This window comes from Lutra lutra, chromosome 6 (assembly GCF_902655055.1).
Source record: "Lutra lutra chromosome 6, mLutLut1.2, whole genome shotgun sequence".
In the NCBI taxonomy this organism is placed as follows: Eukaryota; Metazoa; Chordata; class Mammalia; order Carnivora; family Mustelidae; genus Lutra; species Lutra lutra.
Window position 1 is genome coordinate 144869171 of NC_062283.1, and position 27134 is coordinate 144896304.

General features: G+C 43.2%; 1 protein-coding gene across 5 annotated transcripts in view; it reads left to right on the plus strand.

Annotated features, from left to right (window-relative positions):
• Window positions 1-27134, plus strand: part of TULP4 (TUB like protein 4) — a 230203-nt gene that overhangs the window by 56434 nt on the left and 146635 nt on the right. For 3 of the 5 annotated variants that reach the window (XM_047732849.1, XM_047732850.1, XM_047732851.1), the window contains one exon: window positions 857-3089. In XM_047732849.1, coding sequence (XP_047588805.1) covers window positions 2838-3089 — 252 coding nt within the window. In that variant the 5' untranslated portion in view covers window positions 857-2837. The remainder of the gene's footprint in view (window positions 1-856; window positions 3090-27134) is intronic. The other 2 variants (XM_047732852.1, XM_047732853.1) reach the window with 2 other exon arrangements.

The window sequence follows — 27134 nt, forward strand, 5'->3', positions numbered from 1 at the left end:
CGTGGAACTGGTCAGAAATGCATAGACTTTCAGTGGCAGGTGTTTTTGGTGGAGCGAGACTGTTTAACTGCCCTCTAGGGGACTTCCTGGGCCAGGGGAGAACAGTGTAGGTTCTTCAAGTAGCCTTGAAACTTAGAAAGGTCACCCTGAGGGCCCTCTGGAAGGTGGGATAGTGTGGGATAGTGTGGCATTGTCCAGTGTTTTTGTGGATGGGATGCAGGCCTAGACTGATGGCAGGAGGAAGGAAGAGAGAGCGAGGATTTGCTGGAGGTAGATTCTCCAGGACTTTATCACTAGTAGACAGCTTATAAGCTATGAAAACAGCTCTTCTTTGCTCTGACGTGCCAGCACTCAGGGATGGAGGCATTCTTAAAGGCCCTTGCTTCTTGTGTCTTCAGGCAACAGCTTTTACCTATAATGAAAAAGCCAGTCAGGTAACTTGCCTGAGCTCTTGAGTCTCCTTTTCGAGGTTGCCCACTTAATTAGGATGATGGCCCCCAGAGGGACAGAGTTGGCACATGCAGGACGAGTCTTAGAAAGGATGGCGCAGTCTGGGAGAGTGGAGGAGATGATATTATTCAGATACGCCCAGCTGCTGGCAGATTGAATAAGTGCTACATGGCATTCGGACGCCCTTTGTTGTCCATTGGCTCTGAGCGGGCTAGGTGCACCACTTTCCTGTTTGAATATGAGCAGTCAGTAGCTCTATTTGGTGAGTGTGTATGTGTGTGTGTGTGTGTGTGTCTGAGTGTAAAGATGGGGTCCCCCAGTTTCAGTTACAGCAGTTACTCAGTTAGAACCTTTCTTCATCAGGGTGTTGAAGTTCTTTTTTTTCATATCGTATTTTGTTTTACAGATTCGTGAGGCTCCAGGGCCTTCAAGCTGTGATTACTCAGATGGTTCCTGAAATGACTGGGAAGGCGGACGCTTTGGTGCCCATCGAAGAGCATATGTCTGTGTATATCTAAGACTTTCTTTGTACACACACACATTTACACCAGAAGACAGGCTCATTCTTGTGCACACTTGAAGAGTTTTACAACTGATGAAAATTAATTTAAGAATCAGATGGATCAACTTGACACTACTGGGCTCAGGAGCCCGGGGAGAAAAATATGTTACTGATGGTCAGTTTTCCACATGGTCTTCACGGGTAAAGAAAGTTTGCAAAAAGAAGAAAAAAAAACTTTCACGGTTCAAGCCTCAAAAATACCTCTGCAGCTTAAAGAAGGAACTAAGTGAGAAGGTGGCTGGGGGAGAAGTGTGGTGTCGAGCGGCGCAGGCAGCGTCATGCAGTGGGCTTTGCACTTTATTTTCCATTGTTTTTGGTAATTTGGACAGACTTCAAAACTCTAGACTGAGAAGCAATTCTGGCTGTGTGTGACTTCAGGAAAGCAAGGTCAGGTATGATGGGACAAATCTGAACGATGAACTGGTTCCTTTGCCTTTTTCAGTTAACTGTGTTCTCGAAGTTTTAATTTATTATTTTCCTTTTCCTTTCCCGTATCTATAGGATAATATTTTAAAGTAGCAATTGAAACCAGTATTTACAAAGTAAGTATCAAGGAACATCCAAGCAAATTCTTTTCCTCGGACTGCACCCGTGGCGTTTGCACGCATCTCTGAATGTGAGCTGGAGAGCGCCCGTCAGCAGGACAGGCTGACTCTCTAGGGAGTGAGTGCGGGAGACCCTGACTCTTGTCTGCGCTTTCTCTGAAGGGCTTCTCTTCCCTGTCGAGTCCGGGAAGCCCTGCAGATAGGAGGAAGAGTATTTGATGGACTTAATTCTGAGATGAGTCTTTTCCTCCAAGATGGAGAAATAGGTGATCTTTAGGAGCAGAAAGGGGAGAAGCCAGTAGGGGAGGGAGGAAGGAGACGGAGTAAAGAGACAGAATCCTGTAGTGACGCTCGGTTTTGTCAACCAGAGGATTTAGGATTCACCCAAAGCGAACACTCGTACCACTTCAAGAGCTTTAGAACCTTCTGGCTCCAAGTGAAGCGGTTTTCTCTCTCCACCTCTATGGCACCGAGGAGCGCACCGGTCTGTGGCGGGCCGGTCAGATGGAGCCCAGCTCTCCGCCAGGACACAGCAACCTGCCTGCCGGGAAGCCAGGCCGGGCCCTGAGGGGGGAAGTTTCTGGTTCAGAACAGTGGGGAGAGTCTTTTTTCCTTCCTGAACTTGGACTGCTGTCTGCACAAACTCTGGTCTGTTTTGCACGGTTTGTGTGCCTTTTTTTCCCTTTATGCAATCTTTTTCAGCTTCAGCAACACAAATTTGTCTAGTTGAGAAAACGTGCCAGAGGGTGGCTTCGGAAGGAAGATGATCCCATGTGTTCTCTCTCTGCATCTGAACTTTTGAAGAGAAAATTCCAGCTCGAGGGATTCTTTAAAGCCTTAAGTTACTTGAAATCTATGTATTTGCAACCCTTTGTCTCTGGAATCATATTACACTAAACTGGAATCTCAGGCTGAATGAGAATAACCAAGTTGAGTGAAAAGAAGAAAACCCCGTTTCTTGATCAGCACGTGGTAATGACGCTCTTCCTCTAAGGACTTGAAAATAAAAATGGACACGTGTTGTTTTTAAGCATTACCTTTTCCTAGCAGACTGCCATCGTCTTTTCTAGAGGAATTTTTTCACTATGCATTGGGGTGGATCTTTATAAAATACTGACCTTGTGATTAGATCCAGGTCAGTCTTCATTAAAAGGGGTCGGGGAAAGCAACGCAAGCTAACCACAAAATCACATCAGTCACTTGATCCATGAAAAGAATTAGTTTGAGAGTTTTGGCATTCAGCATTACTTCTTAAATAAAACGGTTCACTGAGAAAAAGTATGTATGCAGCAGTGGAACATGGGCCTGTCCTTTGCAGTGACTCCAACATCCTCTGCCTGTCCTGGAAGGGGCGTGTTCCCAAGAGTGAGAAGGAGAAGCCGGTGTGCCGGAGGCGCTACTATGAGGAGGGCTGGTTGGCCACGGGCAATGGCCGCGGCGTCGTCGGGGTGACCTTCACCTCGAGCCACTGCCGCCGGGACAGAAACACACCGCAGAGAATAAACTTCAACCTGCGGGGCCACAACAGCGAGGTGAGCTGGGGCTCGTTGCACTTTTTGTCTCATCGCCTGTGGTCTTGAGCCTGCTGCCCGTGGGCTCAGAGCTCGCTTTCTCGTTTTCTCCACCTGCTGCTGAGGGACACTATTCAAACTGTGGATTCTGTCTCCCGTGTCCCAGTGGGAATGTGTTAAGATGGACACGGTTCCCAGTAGCCTGTGTCCCTCCCCGAGCATGTCTGTTCTCTTGGGCGCCCTCACTCTCCTCTCCTGGCAGCGGGCTATGCGCCGGCACGGGCACGGGCGCCAGGGCGGCTCTGCCCAGGCTGGGAGGTTCGGTTGGATGATCCTAACGAGCGTGTCGTGCTCTCGGCCTTTTTAGTCACCCTTTCTGGGTAACAGAGTTAACTGCCCCGTGTGAGGCTGGTGCTGTCAATAGGGAAGGTGGTGTTGTCCTCTTCACCTTCAACGGTTAACAGCCGCCTTGCTCCGGGTGACGGTTTAACACCTGCTGTGTATTTCTTGTACGTGGAGGTACAAGAACGAAGGAGTTAATTGGGCAGAGGGGACAGTAATCCACTGGACAAGAGCCATTGTTTTTCCTATCTGTTGGGTGTATGATACTGACATTATGCTCTGTCTGCATACTTAACATATTTAAGGATCTGTGCACTAATTCTAGTGAGAAAATATGACTAATTTGGGTGAAAGCCAATGAAAAATCATTGCAAATCTTTTTTCTCTTCCTTATGAATTCTTCACAAAAAGGTGAGTTGGTGGATTTGTGGTCACCCATTGTGGTATCCTAGTGATGGCTGCAGGAGAGGACTGGGCTGTATTTCTGGGGGTGCAGTCCTCTTCTCCCATTTCTGTTCCTTTTTTCCCCATATGTTTGTTATATTCAAGTCATTAGATCACTCATAGTTAAACTGAAATAACAGTTCCTTTCTTTCAGAGTTGCTGTGGGGATCTGCGAGAATATGGTTTTGCAAGGGATTTGAAGATGGCGGGTGCTGGGTGTATGGATGACGACATTGTGTGCCTCGTACGCCGATTCACTTAACTGTATTCTTACTGTCCAGCCCTTGCGTGCTACTTAGTACCCTTCCATTTCCTTACTAGTCTGACTCGTGAGGCCAGAGACAGTGTTTTTTGATTTTTGTTTCACAGTTAAGATTTGAAAACCCATATGCAGTCAGTAGGTGTTCATTGCATCTCTGCCGAGTGCTGGGTGCTATGTGGACCAGCCACCATGGGCCAAGATGAATTACGGATTGTGCCTGCTGAGAGTCCACCATCTGTCAGTAAAGGCAACGTGTGCACCTGGATATCTCTTTCTCTGTGTGTGTTTCAGTTAAGTATGGAAAGAAAGATTTGGGTCATTGAAAGAACTAAGGCTGAAGTTGACACAGATTTTGTTATGAAGAGGACCTTTCTGCGGGGTCTTGAGAACTAGAATTTGGATAGGTTCCTCCCTACTCCCCCCGAGCGATGCAAGAAGATTAAGCTACATTCTGGCCTCAGAGAAGCAGTTTCTCTCTTCCGTGTGACATAAAGGTGCTGGGTTTCCTTTGGCTCCAACCTAAGCACGTGTCTGTATTCACCTTATCACACCAGGTGTGCCCCCAGGAAGATGCATTTGGGGTCTGGCTGGACAAGGACAGGGCCTATATGTATATTTTGCCATCCCTGGGACAAATCCCCCCTAGTCGATAGGAGGTTGACATGCTTAGCTCTTCCCGCTGAACTATGAAATGTTTACTGTGTACAGGTATACCCTGGTTTGTAATGGGGATTTTACTCATATCAGGGCATTCTGTATGCCAGTTAATCCAGGGCAGAAGGTTTAAGCAAGGTGCTGCCTTAATGATCTATCTGATTTACACAGTGCTCAGATGTAGCAGTTTCTGGGCTTAATGTATCAGCATGAAGTTGCAGTCAAGTTTGAAAATTGACACGCTTATCTTCACGACCTGAGTTAAATATAATTTGTTAGTGACTCACTTTGGGTGGCTCTTCTGGTCAAGCAACGAGCTCTGTTTATTGGAGCGTATTTGAGTATGCTAGGTGACCATGTCTGTCTTGTCTCCTTCCCGGTAGGCCTTCTAAGTGCTCATCATGTAGATGCATCGCATTCAGAGAGCATGAACCAGAGGCTGCTGTTCTTTGCTGTAGTTGACGGGGGAGTCTCTCTGTAGGGTCCCCCTGCTGGTGCAGTGGGGGCAGAAGCAGCTCACCGCTGCCAGGTGGAATTGGGGGCTTTGTTGGTGTGCACAGGGGATTTGAAAGTTTAATTATATGCAGATAATTAAAGATACAAATTGCAAAACCACAGTCCTTCAGCCTTTCTTACAGTTTTTCAGGTAAACTTGTACATAATAACAATGAAACAAACAGTGGGAACTTACCTAATTTTATATGCTGGAAGGGAATTTAAAACTAAAGAGTACTACTAAGTTGATCCATTTTTATCTTCCAGCGTTAGTATTAAAGCTTTTCTGAGTGGGCAAAATGGGATAAGAGGATCATCATAGTGAGGCTGGGAGGGTGGAGCAATATATGAATGAAGTAAACGTGTTTAAAAATTTTATCTTTGGGACGCCTGGGTGGCTCGGTGGGTTAGGCCTCTGCCTTCGGCTCAGGTCATGGTCTCAGGGTCCTGGGATGGAACCTCCTCATCCGGCTCTCTGCTCAGCGGGAAGCCTGCTTCCCCCACTCTCTCTGCCTGCTGCTCTGTCTACTTGTGATCTCTCTCTCTCACTGTCAAAAAATAAATAAATAAAATCTTAAAAAAATTTTTTTTTAAATTTCCAATTGTAGCCATAGTAAATTTAATTTTCCTGGTGAGGGATATATCTTCTTTGTTATTTTTAACTTTTATTTTTTTAAAAAGATTTTAATTATTTCTTTGATGGAGGGAGGAGGGAGAGGGACAGAGAGAGTGTGTATGCAGGCGTGAGAGTGCACACAAGCAGGGGGCGTGGCAGAGGGAGAGTCGGGTTCCCCCCCTGAGCCCCCCGCTGGGGCTCCATCCCACAGGATCATGACCTGAGCCGAAGGCAGGCCTTAACCAACTGAGCCAGGTGCCCCTGTCTTCTCTTTTAAAGTAGACTCGAAAGCCTGGGTGATGGGTGTGCTGGGGTATGGAGTGCTGCAGTCTGCAGGAGGAGGTCTTGGGGCCAGGAGTAGCTGGCAGTGCTTTCTTTCTTTTTTTTTTTTTTTAAAGATTTTATTTATTTATTTGTCAGAGAGAGAGAGAGAGCGAGCATAGGCAGACAGAGTGGCAGACAGAGGCAGAGGGAGAAGCAGGCTCCCCACAGAACAGGAGCCCGATGTGGGACTCGATCCCAGGACGCCGGGATCATGACCTGAGCCGAAGGCAGCGGCTTAACCCACTGAGCCACCCAGGCGTCCCTGGCAGTGCTTTCTGGGGACGGAGTTGGATCTCGGCCTTTGGTTGGCCGCTGCTGGGCTTTGGCTCCACAACCACCAAGGAGCAGTTTCTGCCCAGGTGACCTGTGCATGTGTCAGTGGATGGATGTGGTTTGCATGGAAATAAAGTTGGTGACAGTAACTGCTGGTGACAGTTGCCATGTGTTCTGTGGCCACAACTTTCTATGTGTTTTATGTGTGTTATTTTGTTTAGCCTTCGTAACAGTTCTCTGCAGCTCTGTTTTATTCCGCTGCGTGGCTGACGAACCTGAAGTTCAGAGGCGTGCTGGGGTTGTCCGAGGCATAGAACTAGAGGATGATGGCAGACCTGGGATAAAATTCATGTCTGACTGTGTTTCCTTCTGTGAGATGCTGCTTCAGCAAAGGTCAACCACAGTGATCAGAGAAACAGAGTCAGGAGTGACTGTGTTTTGGATGGTGAAGTTTGGTGTGAAGGGTTGCAGCTGTGTGGGCTGCGAGGTCTGGGCCCCGAGTAGTCAGGATCGAAACGTAGTGATGAACGTTCGCGGGATGGAAGGGGCGCTGCTTTTGGTTCGGGTTGCGTTCTAAGACCATTAGAAGACTGTTGTATTCAGAGAGAAGTGCTGAAAAATTCAAACGTTCATGTAAAAATGAGCATTCAGTTCAGTGCATTGATCCACCTATGTGGAAAGCTGAATTGATAGCATTGATTTAATTTATTATGGAATTTATTTGATTATTTTAATATTTATTATGTTCTTTAACTTATTGTATTTATATATTTATAATTTTAAGATAGTTTATTATAAAAATAATAGTCTTCAAGAAGTAATGTCTAAACCTGTCATCGTGATACTATGATAGTGTATGGATGGCTTTAGGAAGACTCTTGAGTCAGAGTATAACCAGGTATTATAGATGGAAGGCGTATGTGAGAAACAGCTCTTTTAAATGTGTCTTACGAATTGTTATTTTGAACAGGGAACTGTTCTAGCAAAGAGGCAGAAATGACTATTTCTGTGTATTGAGATCAGAGTTTTGTTTCACCTCACCTGGCTTACCTAATTTTTATGCCAGAGCTCAGGAGTGTGAGTTCGTCTTTATCACAAGAACACGTACATGCGGGTAAATGCTAATAATGAAAAAGAGCGGTGTTCTCACTTCTGTTTCCTGCCCCCACCTCCTGTTCAGGCTGTTCACCGAAGGCTTCTTTATTACCTGTTTGATTAATCAGTTTTGGGATTTGGTATGTTGGCTTCTTTCCTATCTTGGCAGGGGATCCGGCTCTCCCTTCCTTAGTCGCTCAGCCCAGCCTTGCCCTGCAAGCCAGTCATCCTGGTATTGCTCTGTCGTAATTGGGTAACTCATTATTCAGTGTTTATGTTATTTAAACCGTGTCAGTATAGTGCCTAGGCGAGTCAAGTAGGATACTATGATTATATTTCCTTTACTGTTCAGGAATTTTTTCCTTTGCGAGGAAAGTAGTCTTATTTTGCAGGATGCCTGGGTGGCTCAGTTGGTTAAGTGGCTGCTGTTGGCTCAGGTGATGATCCCTGGGTCCTGGGATCGAGTCCCACATCAGGCTCCTTACTTGGTGGGGAGCCTGCTTCTCCCTCTGCTTGCTGCTCCCTGTGCTTGTGCTCACGAGCTTGCTTGCTCTCTCTGACAAATAAATAAATAAAATCTTAAAAAAAAAAAAAAGGTCTTATTTTTCCTAGTGGTTTGGTTTCTTTATCTGTTGCAGATCTTCCAGCATTTTCAGTATTTTTCTACATGTTCAGACCAGTAAGATGATTTATTTATTCTTTCTGTTTTTGTTTTTTCCCCCGGGGACCTCCATCTGGGAGTCCTTTGTCCTCCTGCTACTCTTGGGAGGACTTGCTGTCCAGCTCACTTCCTGAACTTCCCTTTTTCATCACCTTGATAATTTCCTTTGCCTCTTACTTTTGCTGTATCTTTTGGTTCTTTGACTTTGTATCTTTCTCTTTCTTGGTTTACCTCATTTTTTCGTTGGAGCATAATCACCAGTATTTTCCTAAGAAAAAATTTGTAAGTCATGAATTTCAAGACTTGTATGTCTGAAAATGTTTTAATTCTTCCTTCACTGTTGATTGATAGTTTGTCTGGGTATAGATTTCTAGGTTGGTTCCTTCCACATTTTGACAGCATCTTTCCATAGTCTTCAGACTTAGAGAGCTATTATTGGGAAGCACAAGAGTTCAGACCCTGAAGCTAGACTCCAAATCCTAAATTTAAGTATATTATTTAACATCTCTTTACTGTTAATCTTCTCATTTGTGAAATGGTTTACAAATTGTACTTTTCTCATGTAGATTTGTTGTAAGGATTATGTGAGTGACTGTAGGTAAAGCATTTAGAACAGTGCCTGGTACATCATGGGGGTTTTATAAATTGACTGTTATTATTATTATTCTAAATCCTCTATATGTGATCTGTTAAAAAAATCTGCAAGTTTTGGCAACTGCTCTCTATCGTAGATATTCTGGAATTTCACGATGATGTTTAAAAGTAATATACCATAAAGCTGTTAGGCACCTCTGTGTATGTGTGCATGGGAGGGCGTTTCAGCTGGTGGATTTTACTGTGGAATAATCTGGGGGAGAACTGACAGTTTCTTTGCTAACTGCCAAATATCGGCATCCAGGCATATTTCTCTGGGGTTGTTCAGTTTCTCTAGATAAGGCCCTTCCAGTCACATGCCTGTGGATTTACTTCTGCTGCCAGCATTAGAGAGCTAAGAGGGGTGTGTGTGTGTGTGTGTGTGCGTGCGTGCGCGCACGCACGCGTGTGCACGCGTGTGCACGGGAAGAGGAGGCCATAGGAAGAGGTGAAGCAGCGGGTTATTCACTTAGTGCCACTGTGTGTTAGACACCATTCTAAGAGCTTTAACTCATTTAATCGTGACATCAACTCTCTGATTTTGAATCTGTTATTATCATATTTTATAGCGGAGGAAACTGAGGTACAGAGGGAGGGGCTAAACAGCTTGCCCAAGGTGACATATCTCTCTCATTGACAGAGTTGAGACTGAACCAGGAGCCCCATAGATTCATCCTCTTAACCTCTCGGAAAATCACCCAGGGTTCAGTCCCTGTACTATCTTCACGGTGCCAGGACCCAAGGCTGCTGTCTTTGGTTTGTGGTGCCAGGAGAATGAGCTGTCATCATCTGACACTGTGAGGGACAAGCCTGCCTGCTTCCATCAGGAGGGAAGGAGGGAAGGAGCATCCGCTGCTGCCCTGTGCCATGCTGAATCGTGTGTGGCTTTTCTCCTGGCACATGGGCTCATGCCTAAATCTTTCTAGGCTTTCCGCTGCTGGCATCTCTCTGGAGGCACTCAGTTCAGCCTCGCGCTATTCTGGGACTCCACTTGCCACTCCTTATCCATTTTCTGTCTTCCTTTGCTGTGATCTGGGCGTCGTGGAATATAGCCTTTGTGTTTGTTTTCATCTCTTTCTTTCTTTCTCTTTCGTTCTTTTTCACGAGCAACAGAGGGTAAGAGAAAGAAAGTACGCTGTGGGGGCAGGGGCAGAGGGGAGGCAGACTCCCCACTGAGCTGGCTTGATCTCCTCATTAGGAGATCATGACCTGAGCGCAAACCAAGAGCTGGTCACTTAACCTACTGAGCCACCCAGGCTCACTCCTGTGAAGTGATTTCTGGGAGAAGGATTAGGATCATCTTTAGTTTGACAACTTAAATCAGAAATCTCCTGTTAAGATATTTTTGAAGGTTCTTAAAAGCATTAAATATAGATTTTTTTCCCCTAAACCAAAACCGGAATATAATAGAATTCTATTTTGTTAAGAAGCTAGAATTTGTTGAAATGATGGCATTAATTTTTTTTTCCCTTAGCAGTTTGTATAAAAAATTTTTTCTCCTAACAGAAATAAATAATCATGTCTGCAAGTAACTTCAATACAGGAAAACATGGTCTTTTTTTTTTTTTTTTTTTTTTTAAAGATTTTACTTATTTATTTGTCATAGAGAGAGAAGCGAGAGTGAGCACAGGCAGACAGAGTGGCAGGCAGAGGCAGAGGGAGAAGCGGGCTCGCTGCCAAGCAAGGAGCCCGATGTGGGACTCGATCCCAGGATGCTGGGATCATGACCTGAGCCGAAGGCAGCTGCTTAACCAACTGAGCCACCCAGGCGTCCCGGAAAACATGGTCTTTGGGGTGTATTTCTGCCAGAGAGAATGAGAGAGGAATGTGGACACAAGGCAATAATTTTTTTGGTAATAGCCTCCTAGGGAAGGAGCTTCAAGCTACATCATGTCAAAATGAGAGTGAGTGAGATTATTACTGAAAGTTCTGGGCAAATAAATATTTCTCCCAGTATAGAATCTGTGTTCATGATTTATTAATAGGTGAGCCCATGGGTTCTTGGACCCTACTACCTCTGTGTTGTGGTTGTATTATCTGTTAAGGACAATGACACCTGCCTACTGCAGTGCTGGTGACCAAAGTTGGAATCCACAGATGATATACATGAAAGAGCTCATAAGTCTTTGTTCTTTCTTGATTATATTAGACTCACTGTCATCCATGGGTATTTTACCCATCTGCATTTCCTTTCCAGGCTAAAACAGTGGAGCCGTGGCCTCTCTGCTGAGGAGTAGCCTCATGTTTGCAAAATATGGGAGTGGAATGTGAGGTGGGAGGCAGGTGAGGTGTTAGGAGCAGGTTGGAGGTGTTCTTGCTAGGAGGGGGGCTGGGCTCGTGCCAGTAGTTTTATTATAGGTTTGGGATTCTGGAACATTGGTCACCTCATGTGTATTGTTTCTTTACCTGTAAGGCATTCTTGACTTTGTTTTAAGCAGGGCTCATTCATCCCGCCTGCTTCCATCTGAGTTCACCGCACCTGACTCATGCCCTCAGGTGTCGGGGAGCCATCTGTCAATCCCCCAGCAGGCACGATGCAGCAGTGGGTGCGTAGCACGCGGGGCAGTGGGTGTCATGCTCTAACAGGAGGTTTGTGGCCGAAGTTGAGCAAAGTTGTCTCTCTGGGATGTGGTCTGGGCTGGGCCTGGAGGGTGCAGGAAGGGAGCGAGAAGGGAGCATCTGTACTGTGCCACAGTTGGGTATTTCTAATTGGGTCCGCCCACATGCTTGACTCTGAACTTCCAAAACAAACATGCCTGTGAGTTTTGCCCAAGATTACACTGCTGGGTGTTTTTGTTGTACCTTCTGGCAACCTACATTTGGTTTCTCTTCCTCATTGTTGCTGTTTTATGGAATCTTTACTGGCGTTTGTTGTTTTTCCACTTGGCCTACTTAGATTTGGTCTACTAAATACAGAGGAAATTGTCTCCGTCCCAGGGGCCTTTCTTTGTCCTGGAGTGACCCTCCTTTTCAAGCTCACCTCTAACCTTTTCTGCTGCTTGTGACCCCCTAACGGTGCTCAAGACAGAAGCCAATTTTGTCTGTCTTAGCGCTCTTCTCTTTCCTTGCTTCTTAGGTTGTAGAGTTTAAGGACATGGTCATTAATCAGAGCCTTAAGATAAAAAAATAAATAACCTTGGAAATAACATGGTTGTAAGGTCTATTTTATACACTCCTTTGTAGAAGAAATAAATGTTTAATGGCTTTGTTGATAAGATGCTGTAAGTTAATGTTGGGGGCTTGAGAAGTTGATCTTATATTCATTTTACTCAGAGTTTGAAAACAAAAATGTAAAAAACCAGCTATTGTCTCTCCATTTACTTGATATTTTCATGATCTTAGATTTTATTTTTCCCCTCTTCAGGAAATTTGCTATAGATGACATTTGTGACTAATTAGGGACTTACTTAAACAATACGACTGAAGAGCTCTTTCCTGTGTTCTAGGCCTTAAAATCTTCTTTAACCTTAATTATGCCTTCAAAAAGCCTAATTATCTATCTTAGTTCCAAGATTGAAATTATTTTAAGGTAGTTAGGATCTGTAACGTCAATTGACATTTTCCCCTAGTAATGACATACTTGTTTAATTGATGAATATCTCTTTATTTATTTTTTAAAGAGATTTTATTTATTTATTTGAGAGAGCACATGTGCACATGATCAGAGGGGAGGGGCAGAAGAGGACGGAGAAGCAGACTCCCCGCTGAGCAGGGAGCCCAATGCAGGGCTTGATCCCAGGACTCCGAGATCATGACCTGAGGCAAAGGCAGACACTTAGCTGACTGAGACACCCAGGATCCTGAAATAAAATACCTCTTAAAAAAAAAAATTACTGTATTTTAGATCAGCATTGTGCAACAGAAATATGATATGAGCCTCATATATAATTTTAAAGTTTTTAGTAGCTACATTAAAATAAAAAGTAACAAATGAAATTAATATTAATGCTTATATAACTCAATATATCTAAAATATTTCAACTTGTAACCGATATAAAAACTATTATGTTCTTTTTTTCATATTAAACCTTTGAAATCTGGTCTATCTCTATATCTGGTCTATATCAGTTCGAATTAGCCATATCTCAGTTGCCACCTGTGGCTCGTTTGGACAATGTAGTTTTGGACACTGTTTTGAGTATTGTGGCAGAACTGCATGCCTACTCCAGAGAGATTTTTTATGTATGTCTTAGAACATTTTAAAATGTTTTTATTAGGAAATAATTTCAAACTTACACCAGAGTTGCCAGGAAGTAAAAAGAACACTGAGTCTTTACTCAAAATCACCTCTTGTTAACCTGCACTCATTTGTCTTATGTGGTCCCTCCTTCTCTTGAGCCCTCCCTCCCATGCCCTGTGTGTGTGTGTGTGTGTGTGTGTGTCCCTCCCAAATCATTTGAGAATATTTATCTTGATCTTTTATCCTGAAGTATTTCAGTGTATATTTCCTAAGAATAAGGATATTCTGTCACATAACCACTATAGTACAGTTACCAACTTCAGCAAATACAGCATTAATTTAGTACTATAATATATATATATTTTTAATTTTTAAAAATTTTTATTAATATATAATGTATTATTAACCCCAGGGGTACAGGTCTATGAATCGCCAGGTTTACACACCTCACAGCACTCACCATAGCACATACCCTCCCCAGTGTCCACCCCCCTACCCTTTCCCTACCCTTCCACCCCCCAGCAACCCTCAGTTTGTTTTGTGAGATTAAGAGTCTTTTATGGTTTGTCTCCCTCCCGATCCCATCTTGTTTCATTTATTCTTTTCCTACCCCCCGAGCCTCCCACGTTGCATCTCCACTTCCTCATATCAGGGAGATCATAAGATAATTGTCTTTCTCCAGTTGACTTATTTCGCTAAGCATAATACCCTCTAGTTCCCTCCACATCGTCGCAAATGGCAAGATTTCATTTCTTTTGATGGCTGCATAGTATTCTATTGTAGATATATACCACATCTTCTTCATCCATTCATCTGTTGATGGACATCTAGGTTCTTTCCATAGTTTGGCTATTGTGGACATTGCTGCTATAAACATTTGGGTGCATATGCCCCTTTGGATCACTACATTTGTATCCTTAGGGTAAATACTCAGTAGTGCGATTGTTGGGTTGTAGGGTAAGTACTCTAATATATTATTGTCCATATTCCACTTTTGTGAACTTTTTTCTCTAGTACAGGATCTAGGTTAGGATCACATATTGCATTTAGTTACTATGTATCTCTAAGCCCCTTTACTTTGGAACAGTTCTTTAGGGTTTTGGTTTTGTTTTTCATCTTTTAGGACTTTCGCATTTTGAAAGAATACCCCTCCCCCTCTTTAATAGAATGTTCTGCATTTGGAGTGTGTCTGATTTTTATTATTATTAAATTCAGGTGAATCATCCCCAGCTGAGTCCTCCATGAGTTATGTTGGATGTTGGGTCTTAGGGTATCACATGTGGAGGCACACGGCATCTGTCTGCTCCTCGTTGCTGATGTTAATTTTGATCCAGTGTTCTTGCTGTGTAGTTAATGTGTTTTCACCTTGTATTTACAAGCAGGCAGTGGGAGGATACTTTAAAACAACACACATTTCCTGTTCCTGTGTGGGTTGATCATCCATTGATTCTTGCTTGAACCAGTCTTTACTGTGATGGTTGCAAAACGCTGATTTTAAACTCCGGTCCTCCCTGCATATGTGGATATTCCGTGTAAGCAAGAGCTCCTTGTTCTCCCCCGTTCATCCGTCCTTCCACCCACCTGTCTGTTGCCTGTGGGAACTCGTGGATTTTTCTTGATCTCAGTTTTCTGAACTCGGTTTTTCTTTTTTTTCAAGACTAACTTAATTCTACCCGGTTTGCTCAGGTTGTTGCAGATTTGGTCAGTGGAAGCTCTGTCAGGCTGACGGCTCTTTCAATATACTCCAGCCATCGGGGTTCCTCTTTGGGACAGAGCAAGATGTCCCAGCCTCATCTCATATATAATTTCTCTGAGGAGAAATTCTGCTTTTGTCGGGGTATGGAGGGATATGGTGGTATTAGAAACCAAGATCTGGCCTCTAGATGTGACCATTGCTTCTGGGTGTTCCTTGCCCTTGGGCTCTCAGTGGATATATATCTGCGAATATATGTACCGTGGAGGTCTGGGTCAATTAGGAGACAGAAACCCCATTGTAGGTTAAACAGGGAAAGCTTAACAGAGAAATTATTGACTGATAAAAGTGTTACAGTAGATACAAAGAAACTATATGGGACCCTAGGACCGGGGGTGAGGACCCAAGGAAAAGACACGCTTGGAAGGGGGTTCACATCTCTCTGGCAAAGGTGTGGTTCATCCCAGCAGATAGCAGAGAAGTTTGTTGGCTGAGCGAGACTGGAGTGGTCTGAAGGCGAGCAGTAAACAGCCCTTTGAAGAGCAGTCAGAGGAGCAAGTGATCACCAGCTGGTGGTTTGGGATGCAGGGGCAGTCTGGGGGTAGAAGATTCTCAGAGTGAATGGGCCACACGGGAGCTTGGAGGAAGGGGGCTCACAGAAGGAGGGACCACTCAGTGTGCAGCCTTCCAGGCCATGGACAGCTGGGAGAACAGGTGGCAGGGGCTCTGGTTTCTGTGGTGAGGAAACTGCAGAAATGTCACTAGCCAAAGGCCAGGGGGTCACAAGAGAGACTCTTCTGAGCCAGTGGCTGTGGCAGTTTCTACTGGATTTCCTCACACCCACCCAGCATTCCGCCACCCCCATGGCCCTTGGGAATTCTCTTTCCCCGATGGTGTCCCTCCAGTGCCCTGTACTGAAAAAGTTTAACATCACGCTCACATTAAAGGAGAAATGCTTAAGAGAATTCCATTGTCTTACCAGTGCAGACATGGAAAGGTGCATTTGGAGCTGAGAGGTGATAAACTGACACACATGTGTATAGCACATGTGTGTATTTAGGAGTCCTGAGTTTACGCCAATTTTCCAATTCCATAGTACCCCCATGGCTTCCTTCATTTGATATTTGTATTTTTCTTTCCATAGTTTGCTCAATCTCATAATACATCTGAAATAGTCTGAGTCTCCCATCCTAATACAGAAACACACCTACATAAAAAGATATTACAGACTGAATGTTTGCATCTCCCCAAGATTCATATTTTGAAGCCCAGACTGCCAATGGGATAGTATTTGGAGATGGAGCCTTAGGGAGGTGGTTTGGGTTAGAGGAGGCCATGGAGTGAGGCTCCTGTGATGGAATTCGCTCCGTTGTAAGATGAGACACCAGAAAGCTTGCTCGCCCTTTAGTGTGCAAAGAAGAGGTCAGGTGAACGCACAGTGGGATGCTGGCCATCTACAAGCCACAGAAGATGCCTTGTTATGAAACCTACTTTGTTGGTCACTTTGAACCTGGATTTTCAGCCTCTAGAATTGTGAGAGATAAAATTTTGTTTATTTAAGCCATTCAGTCCATGGTATTCTGTTATGGCCACTGAGCTAAGAGAGAAGAGCTCAGGGTCTGCTGGCAGGGTGTCCCTGCACACCACCTCCCCCCACACTGGGGACAACTAGGCAATTACTGATCTTAAATGACTTGGATTAGTTCCCCTCTACTTTTTCTTCAGTTTAGTTAAGTAATTCATCTGAAACACAGTTGGGTTTATTTGTTTCGGTTTCATTTTCATTTTTGGATTTTCCCCTCTATCCCTTCTTGTTGATTTTATTTTGTTTTGCATATGTAGAACATTAACATCCATTGAAAACTAAAAAAACACACAAAGGTATTCTTGGAGAACTGACATTCCTTCCCTTGCCTCTTCTACCCTTTCCACCCACCTGATAAATTCTCTTGTTACCTTATGATATTTGTTTGCCTTCTATAAAAGTAAGTGTCTCTATGATTTATAATGTTTTCTTCCTTCCTCTTCTTTCGTTGACAGGAGCATTTATATATATATGTATATGTATATATATATGTGTGTGTGTGTGTACACATATATATGTGTGTTTTTTGCCTGTTTTATTGAGATATAATTTGACATATAACATTGTATTAGTTTTAGGGGTGTGTATGTGTGTGTGTTATATACACACAAATGCTTTCTTACACTTTGCTTTTCCACTTAACATCTGGAGGTGACTTCATGTCCACTCGTGCAGATCGCCCACAGTCCCTTCCAGCCCACGGTGCTCTACTGTGTGTAAGTGCCAGGATCAGTTCAGCAGCCTCAAGTTCGAGTATGTAGGGAATTTCCTGTAGTTTGTAATTATAAATAATGCTGCAGTGAATCACTTGTGCATATGTATTTTCATATTATTGGAGATGTGTCTTCGGGGTAGGTTCTTAGATGTAGGATTGCTGAGTCAAATGTGAAAGCATATGTGGTTTTGTTATATATTGCCAAACTCCATTCTGTAATGGTACAACTATTTTGCATTCCTACCAGCAGTGTATGAAAATACCTTTTCTCCCACAGCTTCACCAACAGAGTGTATTATCAAGCTTTTAAGCTTTTGCCAATCTGCTAGATAAGAAATGGCATCTCAGTATAGTTCTAATTTGACTCTCTTTTATTACAAGTGCACTTGAACATGTTTTCAAATATTTTTTTTTTAAAGATTTTATTTATTTATTTGACAGAGAGAGATCACAAGTAGACAGAGAGGCAGGCAGAGAGAGGGAGGGAAGCAGGCTCCCTGCCAAGCAGAGAGCCCGATGCGGGACTCGATCCCAGGACCCTGAGATCATGACCTGAGCCGAAGGCAGCAGCCCAACCCACTGAGCCACCCAGGTGCCCCATGTTTTCAAATATTAAGGGCCATTTTTGTTATCTTATGAGTTGTGTAGTCACATCCTTTGTCTATCTTTCTACAGGATTTTTAATCACTTCGCCGTCTTCACATTTTAAAAGTTCTTAGGTGGGGACATTAGTTTTTTATTTGTGATATGTACGTTTTTTCTCTTTTATTTATCTTTCCACTTTGCTTATTATTATTATTATTATTATTTATTTATTTATTTTTGGCCTGCAAAAGTTCTGAAAACTTCTTATTTTGTTAAATTTTTCAGTCTTTTATTGCATCTGGATTTTAAGTCATAATTAGAAAACCCCTTTCTATACCTCAGTTATAGGTGAATTTACTCATGTTTTCTTTAGGTTCAGGAAAAGTCTCATAACAGACTATTGCTAGTAAGAAAAGCAATGTATACTTTGTACTTGTTCTGGAATCTCTCATGCCTGGCTTTCTTATAATGGGACCAGTGGTAATTGGTTAGTTTAGTTAGACCTGCTAGGCAGTTTGCTTTTAAATTCATGCGAATGGATAATCTAAAGAACAGAGAGGTTACCCTCCAGATAAAGTTTGAATTTTAGTCAGTCATAGTATTGAGAATATGCTTTGTTTTATTTTTTTAAAAGATTTTATTTATTTATTTGGGAGAGAGCACAAGCAGGGGAGAGGGAGAAACAGACCTCCTGCTGGGCAGGGAGCTCCATGCGGGCCTCCGTCCCAAAATCCCAGGATCATGACCTGATCTGAAGACAGACGCTGAACTGACTGTGCCACCCAGGCGTGGTGAGAATATAATTCATTACTCTGTTTGATTTGTCTATTTTGAGTTATCCTTAAGACCAGGCCACTCTTCCTGAGATTCTTGTCTGTTTATTGGTCCTTTGTTTAAGGTGGTTTCTCCCCGACTCGATTGAGCATTTTGCTCAGTCTCATCAACATCTTAGAGCTCTGTCTGTCTGACCTCAGGGCTGCAGTTTTCTGGAGAAAGGTTTTATAGGCCGTGATAGTTTTTAGCTTGTTTCCTGTGACCCTCACTGAGGAGAGTTGAGACTTGGGATGCTGATTGGGACAGGCAGGTACTAAGCAATAGGTCCTCACCTCCTTTCTCTGTAGAGACTTATGTGAAAGGCCCCCTCTGCTAATGAGAACACAGCAGTCCGGAGGCTGGGAGGTAGCAAGTTCCCTTTTCTTCCTGAGTAATTGAAAATAATGTGGTGAATCATTTGCACACAGTGAGAAATGAAGATGGTGCCAGGGAGCAGTCACTTGACACTGAGCTATCGTCGTCTCTTTGAAACTCCCCATGTGATGATGGACCCAAATAAGCAGGAAGGAGCCTGGGGGTTCTGGTGCAGTTCTCATAGTCTTTGCATCCGTGACCATGGGCCAGCTACTTTCTGACCTTTAATTTTGTTTGTCCTTAAAAATCATGCCGTCTTTAAGAACTTGTCTAGCTCCAAGTTTCCAATTTCTTCGAGTTTCTTTTATTTCCTACTTTTAACACATTTAATTGTTCCATTCCCCAACTGCTAAGTACTTGAGTCTTTGCCACCCCCTCTTCTTTTTTAAACCAAATACTCACCTTCTTCTGAAAATTCTTAGTCTTAAGAACAGTGTTCAGATAAGTTGATTGGTACTTAATATTTTGTCATTTGTTTGTGTGTAAATTCCATGGGAGCTGGGAGTTGCCTTTGGCACCTTAAAATAAATGGTAAATAGTGTATTTCATCTTAGCTTTGTTCTAGAAGGGAAAATCAATTCTAGGGTCTTAGTGACATTGAGGTAGGCCTTAATGATTCAGGTTTATTACCATATAGACCAGTAACTTGACTTTTGTTTCATGGCCCTAAATTATACCCATCGGTAACTATGGCCAGAGGTCATGAAAATGCATTGTTGCAGAAGGAATTAGGTGATAGTGTAGCTTAATCCTTACAGACCCATCCAGGCTACTTGAAAAACAATTCAAAATATGGTAGTGAATTCATATTAAAATGCTCAAACCTCCCCTCCCCCAACCCAGCTTTATGTTCTGCTGTTTCATTTGTATAATGGGATTTCCTTCATGTCTGAAAAATGGATAATTTAATTATTAAAAGAGAATCCATTCTCAGTTGGGATGACATTTATTAGGAACATTTGGCCCTGCTGTTGAGCAGCTATCTTATTTTTCTTATGTGGAAAAAGAGCCAATTAAATTTTCAAAGATGTGACCCAGAGCCAGATGTTCTCTTGAAGTAGCCCACATCCCTTTTTTTAATGATCAAAAGTATAAAATAATTCATGTTGCCACATAACAGCCAATGATTGTCATAGATTTAGCTTAATGTAGAAGGAAAGGCCAAGACTTTTCATGTAGTGTGGAATTTACTGAAGTTCTTTGGATTTACAATAACGTCTGTAAATGGAAAGCTGCTTTTCTAGAATAGATTTATACCTGGAAAGTCAACTTCTGATATATATTTTTTAAAGATTTTATTTATTTATTTGACAGAGAGAGAGAGAGCGAGAGAGCGAACAGAAGCAGGGGCAGTGGGAGAGGGAGAAGCAGGCTTCCTGTCTGAGCCTGATGTGGGGCTCAATCCCAGGACCCTGGGATCATGACCTGAGCTAAAGGCAGACGCTTAATGGCTGAGCCACCCAGGTGCCCCTCTCATAATTTTTCCTTAGTGATGTTGAATTGTGGCAATTGTTTTACTGTTGATGTTTAAAAAAATTAAAATATCTCAAATATTTGATTTAAGTTTTCATTCAACTCATTTGAAAAACACTAAGCCTCTTCTTTGTGCTAGCTACCATGCCAAGAGCTGTGGGTTTTTGCTTATTTGTTTGTTTTTAAAGATTTTATTTATTTATTTGTCAGAGAGAGAGCGAGCACAAGCAGGGGGAGCAGCAGGCAGAAGGAGAAGCAGGCTCCCTGCTGAGCAAGGAGCCTAATGTGGGACTTGATCCCAGGACCCTGGGATCATGATCTAAGCCAAAGGCAGATGCTTAACTGACTGAGTCACCCACGTATCCCAAGTGCTGTGATTATAGGGATAAATAAGATGAATACAGATTTTAATTAATTATGATGTATTTGGTTGCAAGTACAAAACTCACTCATACTGATTTGAGCATTTAGTAAAAGAAGTGTGTTTGACTTGTGAAACTAAGAACACTCAAGGGATATCAGGTTTGAGTCATGGCTGGGGCCCTTGGGACCTGGTGTCTCTCCATCTCTCTGTTTCTGTCAGCGTTGGCTTCATAGACAGGCTCATTCCTGAGGCCAACAGTCTCCCAGTTCTTACTGCATTGAAAAAGAGAGACTGCTCTTCCCCAGTGAAAGTGCTGGGCTTGACTCTTACTATGTGGAGCTGGTCATAGGCCTAGACCTGAACCAGACATTGTGGACAAAGGGAGACAGTGCTCTGATGGGCCACGCCTGAGCCTGGGGTGGATGGAGTCATTCCTTTATTAGCAAGTAGACTGAAAACAGGGCATGGTGGTCGTAGGGGAAGATCAAGGCTCTACCCTAGGAGCAGAGAATGAATGGAGTCAGCAGTAGCCAGTATCTGCCTTCCAGCCTCTATGGTGGTGGCAGTGGTGGCCGTGGTGGCTGTGGCGGCACCGTCATGATGGAGAAAATCCAGGCTGCTGCAGGAGCACCTGGCAGGAGATTTCAGTACAAACCTAGCTGAAAAGTGTGAAGAGTAACAACAATGAAAAATGGACACTTAAGATTACATGCTTCAAGGAAATATAATTTGGTGAAGGCTCATGGAAATTAACCTTGTTTTTGGACATTTGGGGGCAGCAAGCCTGTTGACTCTGTGCCTGTGAGCTCTCTCTGGTCCAGGTTAGTGCCGCAGGAGAGCTGCTGACCTGTGACTGTCCCAAGGCAGTGATGACGAGTTCCAGGTCCTGTGGAGCCTTCTACACCCGCCTTCTGTTGTACTTTCTGTGAGAGAGCCGGCCAGTGGGCTGGCTGCAAGGTGAGATTTGCTTTGGGACTTGAATCACTGCCCCGAGGCAGAGCCAGGACCATGGAGGGACCAGACATGGAAGAGGGGACTGTGGAGGTGAAAGGGTGATCACAGAACATTTCCAGCATGGTTTTGAGGTAGGCCTTGACTGTGACAGAGTTTGCTCTTGACTGTGGGAGCTTTGCCTCACTTCGTCTGCAGTCTCCCCTCCTGGGACTCCCTGAGGACCCCACTTCTCATGTGAATGTAATCCCTTCTGGTCGGGCCTTCTCCGTGCTCAACAGTGAGGACCGTTCTCAGAGGGATCACAGAGCTCAGGGAACATTCATCCAGTGGCCAAGTGAGCTTAGTTGAAGATGATCTGCTCCTGGGTGATGAACGGTGCTCGCTGTAAGGACAGAAGCAGGAGTGTAGTCTGACCGGGACCTTGAGAACAGCTGCTTGTTTTTTGGTGGTGACCTCCAACACTGTTGACCTTCAATGCTGTTGGAACTGCAGTAGCCACTAGTAGACAGAGAGATCTGTCATTTTATGGTGGAGCGTACTCTAACCTTGGTAATTTGGTGACCAGTGAAAATGTGTTTTTCTGGGGAAAGTTTATCAGAATTGTTTTATATTTATGTAGCCACTAGATTTAGCAAACCTCAAGCATAGTGTGCACATTCAGTTTTTGGCCACTGGTAACTGTTGAGTACAAATCGTGTTTACTGATTAGGTCCCCATTAATTTAGATTTATTTTCTTAAGTTTGTCCCCGAGTCACTAGGTGAGTCTCCTTCCCCACTGCCTTCTGCCGTGTGTGCATCCCTCCTGTGTGTATGCATGCCGTGGGGCGGGTAGTAAGGGCAGGGTAGGGGGCACACAAGCGCACACATACGAATCTGGTGGGATTATCCCTGGCGGAGGAAGAGGTGGTCCAGCAGAGGAGCCCAGACTCGGTCCCGGAACCGTTCACCACAAGCACATTGGCCCTGGGCTTTCTGACTGTGCCGTCGCAGTCCCACCTCTCACCTTCCTGAGGGGAGTTCCCTTCGCTCTGACATCACCAGGGAAAAATGGTTCAGTTTTCTGGACTCCCATTTCGTCCTGCCTTTTCCCAGAGTGCCCTGCCTCCCACTTCAGCCCCTGCCAAACCACTTGCCACTCGTTGCTTGTACCACTCGCTGCACAGAAAACCTTTTGCCTTCTGCGATGTTTGGGGATGTGTACATCATCTGGTTTATGCTGTTTGAGTTAGACCCTTTGAAGGACTGCTGAGCTGCTGGAAATGGCACGGGTGAAGTAAGACTGAAGAATTAATGAATTTTAAGGCTGTCCCTCTTTTGAAAGCCTGCTTAAACTGCTGCACTTAAAAAGATTAATTTACATAAGCATGTATTATTTATCAACATGAGTCGCATCTGAACTTTGTTGTTCATTCGCACACACTTTAGACCCGAATCCTGAAAACTAGTGTTTCGTTTATGTAGCCTGGGTCGTCTGTGGAGGGACAGTGTCTCCATATGGCTGAGTCATTTGGGGAGGTAAGTGCACAGGTAACCTGGTAGGTATCCTGGGCATGTTGGCTTCCTCGAACAACGGAAGAACTAATTCTATAATACGTGTTTGGGATTTTATATTTGACACTTCCAAGTGAAAGTGTAAGACCATGTGGCATTGCCCATATTACCGATCTTTTGGAAGGGTAGATGACAGACACCGTCGTATGAAGGATGCAGGATTTGGAGTTAGATGGACCTTGCAACAGTTCCGGGTTTTACTACTTAATGATTGTATTCTCTTCAACACGGTGTCTTAGCTATGAAGCAAGGATTATAAAATCCTATAGGGCTATCATGAGGACCAAATGGGATAATGCGTATTTACTTCCAACAGAAGATATCTGGAATAGTGTTTGACCCCGAGAAGCTGCTCAACAGATAACTCCTAGGCTTTCTGTAGGACAGAGAGATTAAAATGAACAGTATGCCTCAGGACCAAACCTTTAAATTCGGGCATACTGCTTCACACTTAAAATCAGCAGAATGGTGGTTTGCTGTGCGGATCTGTGGAACTTGCCCCCCGACCCAAGGGCTGCCCCACTAGGACCGGCCCCAGGGGGTGGGGGAAAGCAGACCCACTGCAGCAGCAGAAGCAGAGGGAAATGGGGTTTCAAGGAGGTGGCATGTTGAGGTTGGCCAAAGCTCACAGTTAGTAGACTCCAGGAGGGGTAGGAGTTGTGCACAAATTGTGCTCCTTGGGTGTGCTTAACTTGGAACTGCTTGTGAGCGAGTCTGGGCTTTGTGCTTTGTCTACAAAGTGTTGCTCCAATTCCTATCAAAGGGCTAAGTGAGAACAGAGCTCACTTAGCTCACTTCAATGCTGGTTGAAACTGAGTCCAAAACAATGTTGTGATTTAGCTTCTCCAGACTTTGGCTGGTTGAGTCACCGTTGGTATGCTTTTACTTTTTTTGTGTTTCTAACCAAACAAAACACAAGTTAATGCTGGGAGGGGGCCATGATGAAAAGACTAAAGGCTCTTCACTGCCTTTTTGTTTTATTTTGTTTTAATCTGACAGGACAAATAGTTTCATTTAAAATGAAAATACTAATAAAATGAAGTATATATACTATTCCTATCACTCTGCCTAGCTTATCAGATATAAAAAGTATCTATGTGGGCTTCTTTTTAGTGCTAAAAGGTCCAGTATTTTCAATTTTAAAGACTTGCTTAGGCAAAGTATTTACTTTAATGATTTAAGACTGGTCTAGACTTTCAGCTTTGGCTGGAACAAAACCCCTTGAGCCACTCCTTTCCTTTCTTTCTAAAATACAAATAAGCTTACATTTCTTCCATTACTTTATGATAGGAATAATTATGATCCCATAATTCTTTGATCTTTGCTACCAACTAATTTGGCATTGCACTTTAATGTATGTGCATTTTTTTTTTTTTTTTCAAAATTTGGATATAAAGTGCGATCACATCTGTAGCAGACTACAAGATAAAGTTCGGTTATAAAATCCCATAATGGAAATGTTAGGTAGGTTTTTTTTTTCCTAGCAAATAATTTTTTGTTGCACTTTTCCCCTAAAATAAATCATTACAGTAAAATATGGCTATGTAGCTTTCGATAGATTGGAAACCTTACAGTCCTACACTGTAAGGGTAATTGGCATGAATAATGTGATCCTAAGGCATTACAGTGTTCCAGAGTGCCATCTTAACCATTATAGCAGGGTTATTTTGAGTGTAGTTTTTTTGTTCATTAAATGTTATTGCATGATAATTAATCAAAAAGTGGAGCTCTCCATATTTCATATACATGAGAACTTTTTTGGATATATTTATTTATATATATATTTATTTACTTGAGAGAGAGAGAGAGTGCACAGTGGGGTTTGGGGGGCAGAGATAGAATCTCAAGCAGACTCCCTGCTGAGTGCAGACCCCCCCCCCCAACTCAGGGCTTGATCCCACGACCCTGAGATCATGACCTGAGCTAAAACCAAGGGTCAGACACTTACCCGACTGAGCGACCCAGGCACCCCAAGAACTTTGATATTTAAAAAGTGATATATGATCCATAAACATAAATGTATATATATACTTACATATGTGTACACACATATATACGTATAAATGTACATAATTATAAATATGGACATATAAAATATATGTATACATTCTTAGGGTCTAATCACTTCTTCCTATTCTATTGCTAAGCCTGGTTGAGCTGCCATGATCTCTGGTTTGGATTACCGCACTGGTCATCTAGCTGGTCGTCTGGTTCTCTGCACTTTCCTTTAGTCCGCACTGTGGCCAGATTATCATTTCCAAGCATTAGGATATCCCTTACCTCTCTGACTCAGGTAGCTCCTGACCTGCCCTTTCCTCTGACTTCCTCCTGTCCCCCCTGAAGTGCAGTCTGCGCACTGACCACCTTCTGTGCTCTGATGGGCAAGGCCCAAGTTTCACAGCCCTTCTGCCCAGTTGGTGCCTTTTCTCACTTAGATGCCCTGTTATTTAAGGTTGATTAAAGTCCTATGAGGGGCTTTCCCTGACCAAGCCACAAGTTATCCCTTCTCCAGCTTTCTTGCCTATCACAATTAGATTTTGTTCCTTGAAATCGTATTTGGATTCCATTACCGTTGAGATTAAAAATCTAGAAGGGTTTTCTAAATTGGTATCAAATGTGAACTCTCCTAGTTGGATTTCTTTCTTGATTTACTGTGTCATATGAACATTTATGTTTTATACAGTGTACTTAGAGTCCCTTCCCTTGCTGAGACGCTTCTAACAGTTGGGTCACTTGATAGTGTCATAAATAACCTATTTATTTTTTATTATTTAGGTATATAATGTCATAAATCCCAAATGCTGACTACATGCATGATTTTATGTTAGGTCTTTCTCCGTGTTTGTGTATGCTTTTACAGAGCTTGAGTGGATATGTACCTGTCCTTTGGTATTTTGTACTTGTATTTTCACGTACATCAGATGGTCCTGAGTTGTGTGGTACCGAGCCACACATGCTCACACTCACTCAGGCTCCTCGATGAAAAACCAGAGTAAGATGAAGGTGCTTGGTTAGGCCGGTTCTCTGTCATGGCCTGCTGCAATCCCTCGCTCAGCCTGTGGACCAAGGTGAGTGGTTCTTGTGGTGGTGGTTGCATTTTTGCTTCTCCAGTCCTGTGTCAGGTCTGTTCTTAAATTCTTGAGGCAGAGGCTGAGCAAGACTTAATTTGACTTCCTGAGCCTAGGAGTAGGCCCAGCCCCCTGCTTATACAAATTAGCAACAGTGAAAGTAGGCCTTGCTATTAACTTAAAATGGTTACACGGGTTGTGTTCTTTTTTTCTTTTTTTTAAAGATTTTATTTATTTATTTGACAGAGATCACAAGTAGGCAGAGAGGCAGGCAGAGAGAGAGGGGGAAGTAGGCTCCCAGCTGAGCAGAGAGCCTGATGGGGGGCTTGATAATTAAGGGGCTTAAAGTAGTATATTACAGTTTTAGTTTTTATTTCTTCATTTATTAATTAGGTTGAAATTTTAAAAATAATATTTTGTCACCTGTGTAGACTGATATTGATTAACTTTGGGGATATAGCAAATTTTTATGTTACATTTAAAATTGTTTTCTCCACCCATTAAAATATTGGGTACTTAAAAAAAAATCAACAACTATTTTACCTTTAATCACACCCTCTGTATCTCTAACAACCACATTTAGCTTTATTTTATAGTTAAAATAAATACCTAAATGTCTCTGTTCTAAATTCTTATTTTGATTTAAACAAGATGGGGAAGGGCAAATAAGGTTTTTTTCCTTTCAGAATATCCTTTGGTATTTATGACTACTTACTTCTTTCTGATAAACTTTAATATCTTTTTTTAATTCCTAATAGCCAGGACTGCAGAGAGCAGGTTCTAGCTCTGAAAAACATTTGGGCCCCAAATAAGGGTGAGCCAGCTAGAAATGCTCCCACAGGATTGATGTTGATATGTGGCGTGTGGTGTGGTCCATCTGCCGCCCAGACTGCCTGGCCCCGGTCGTTGG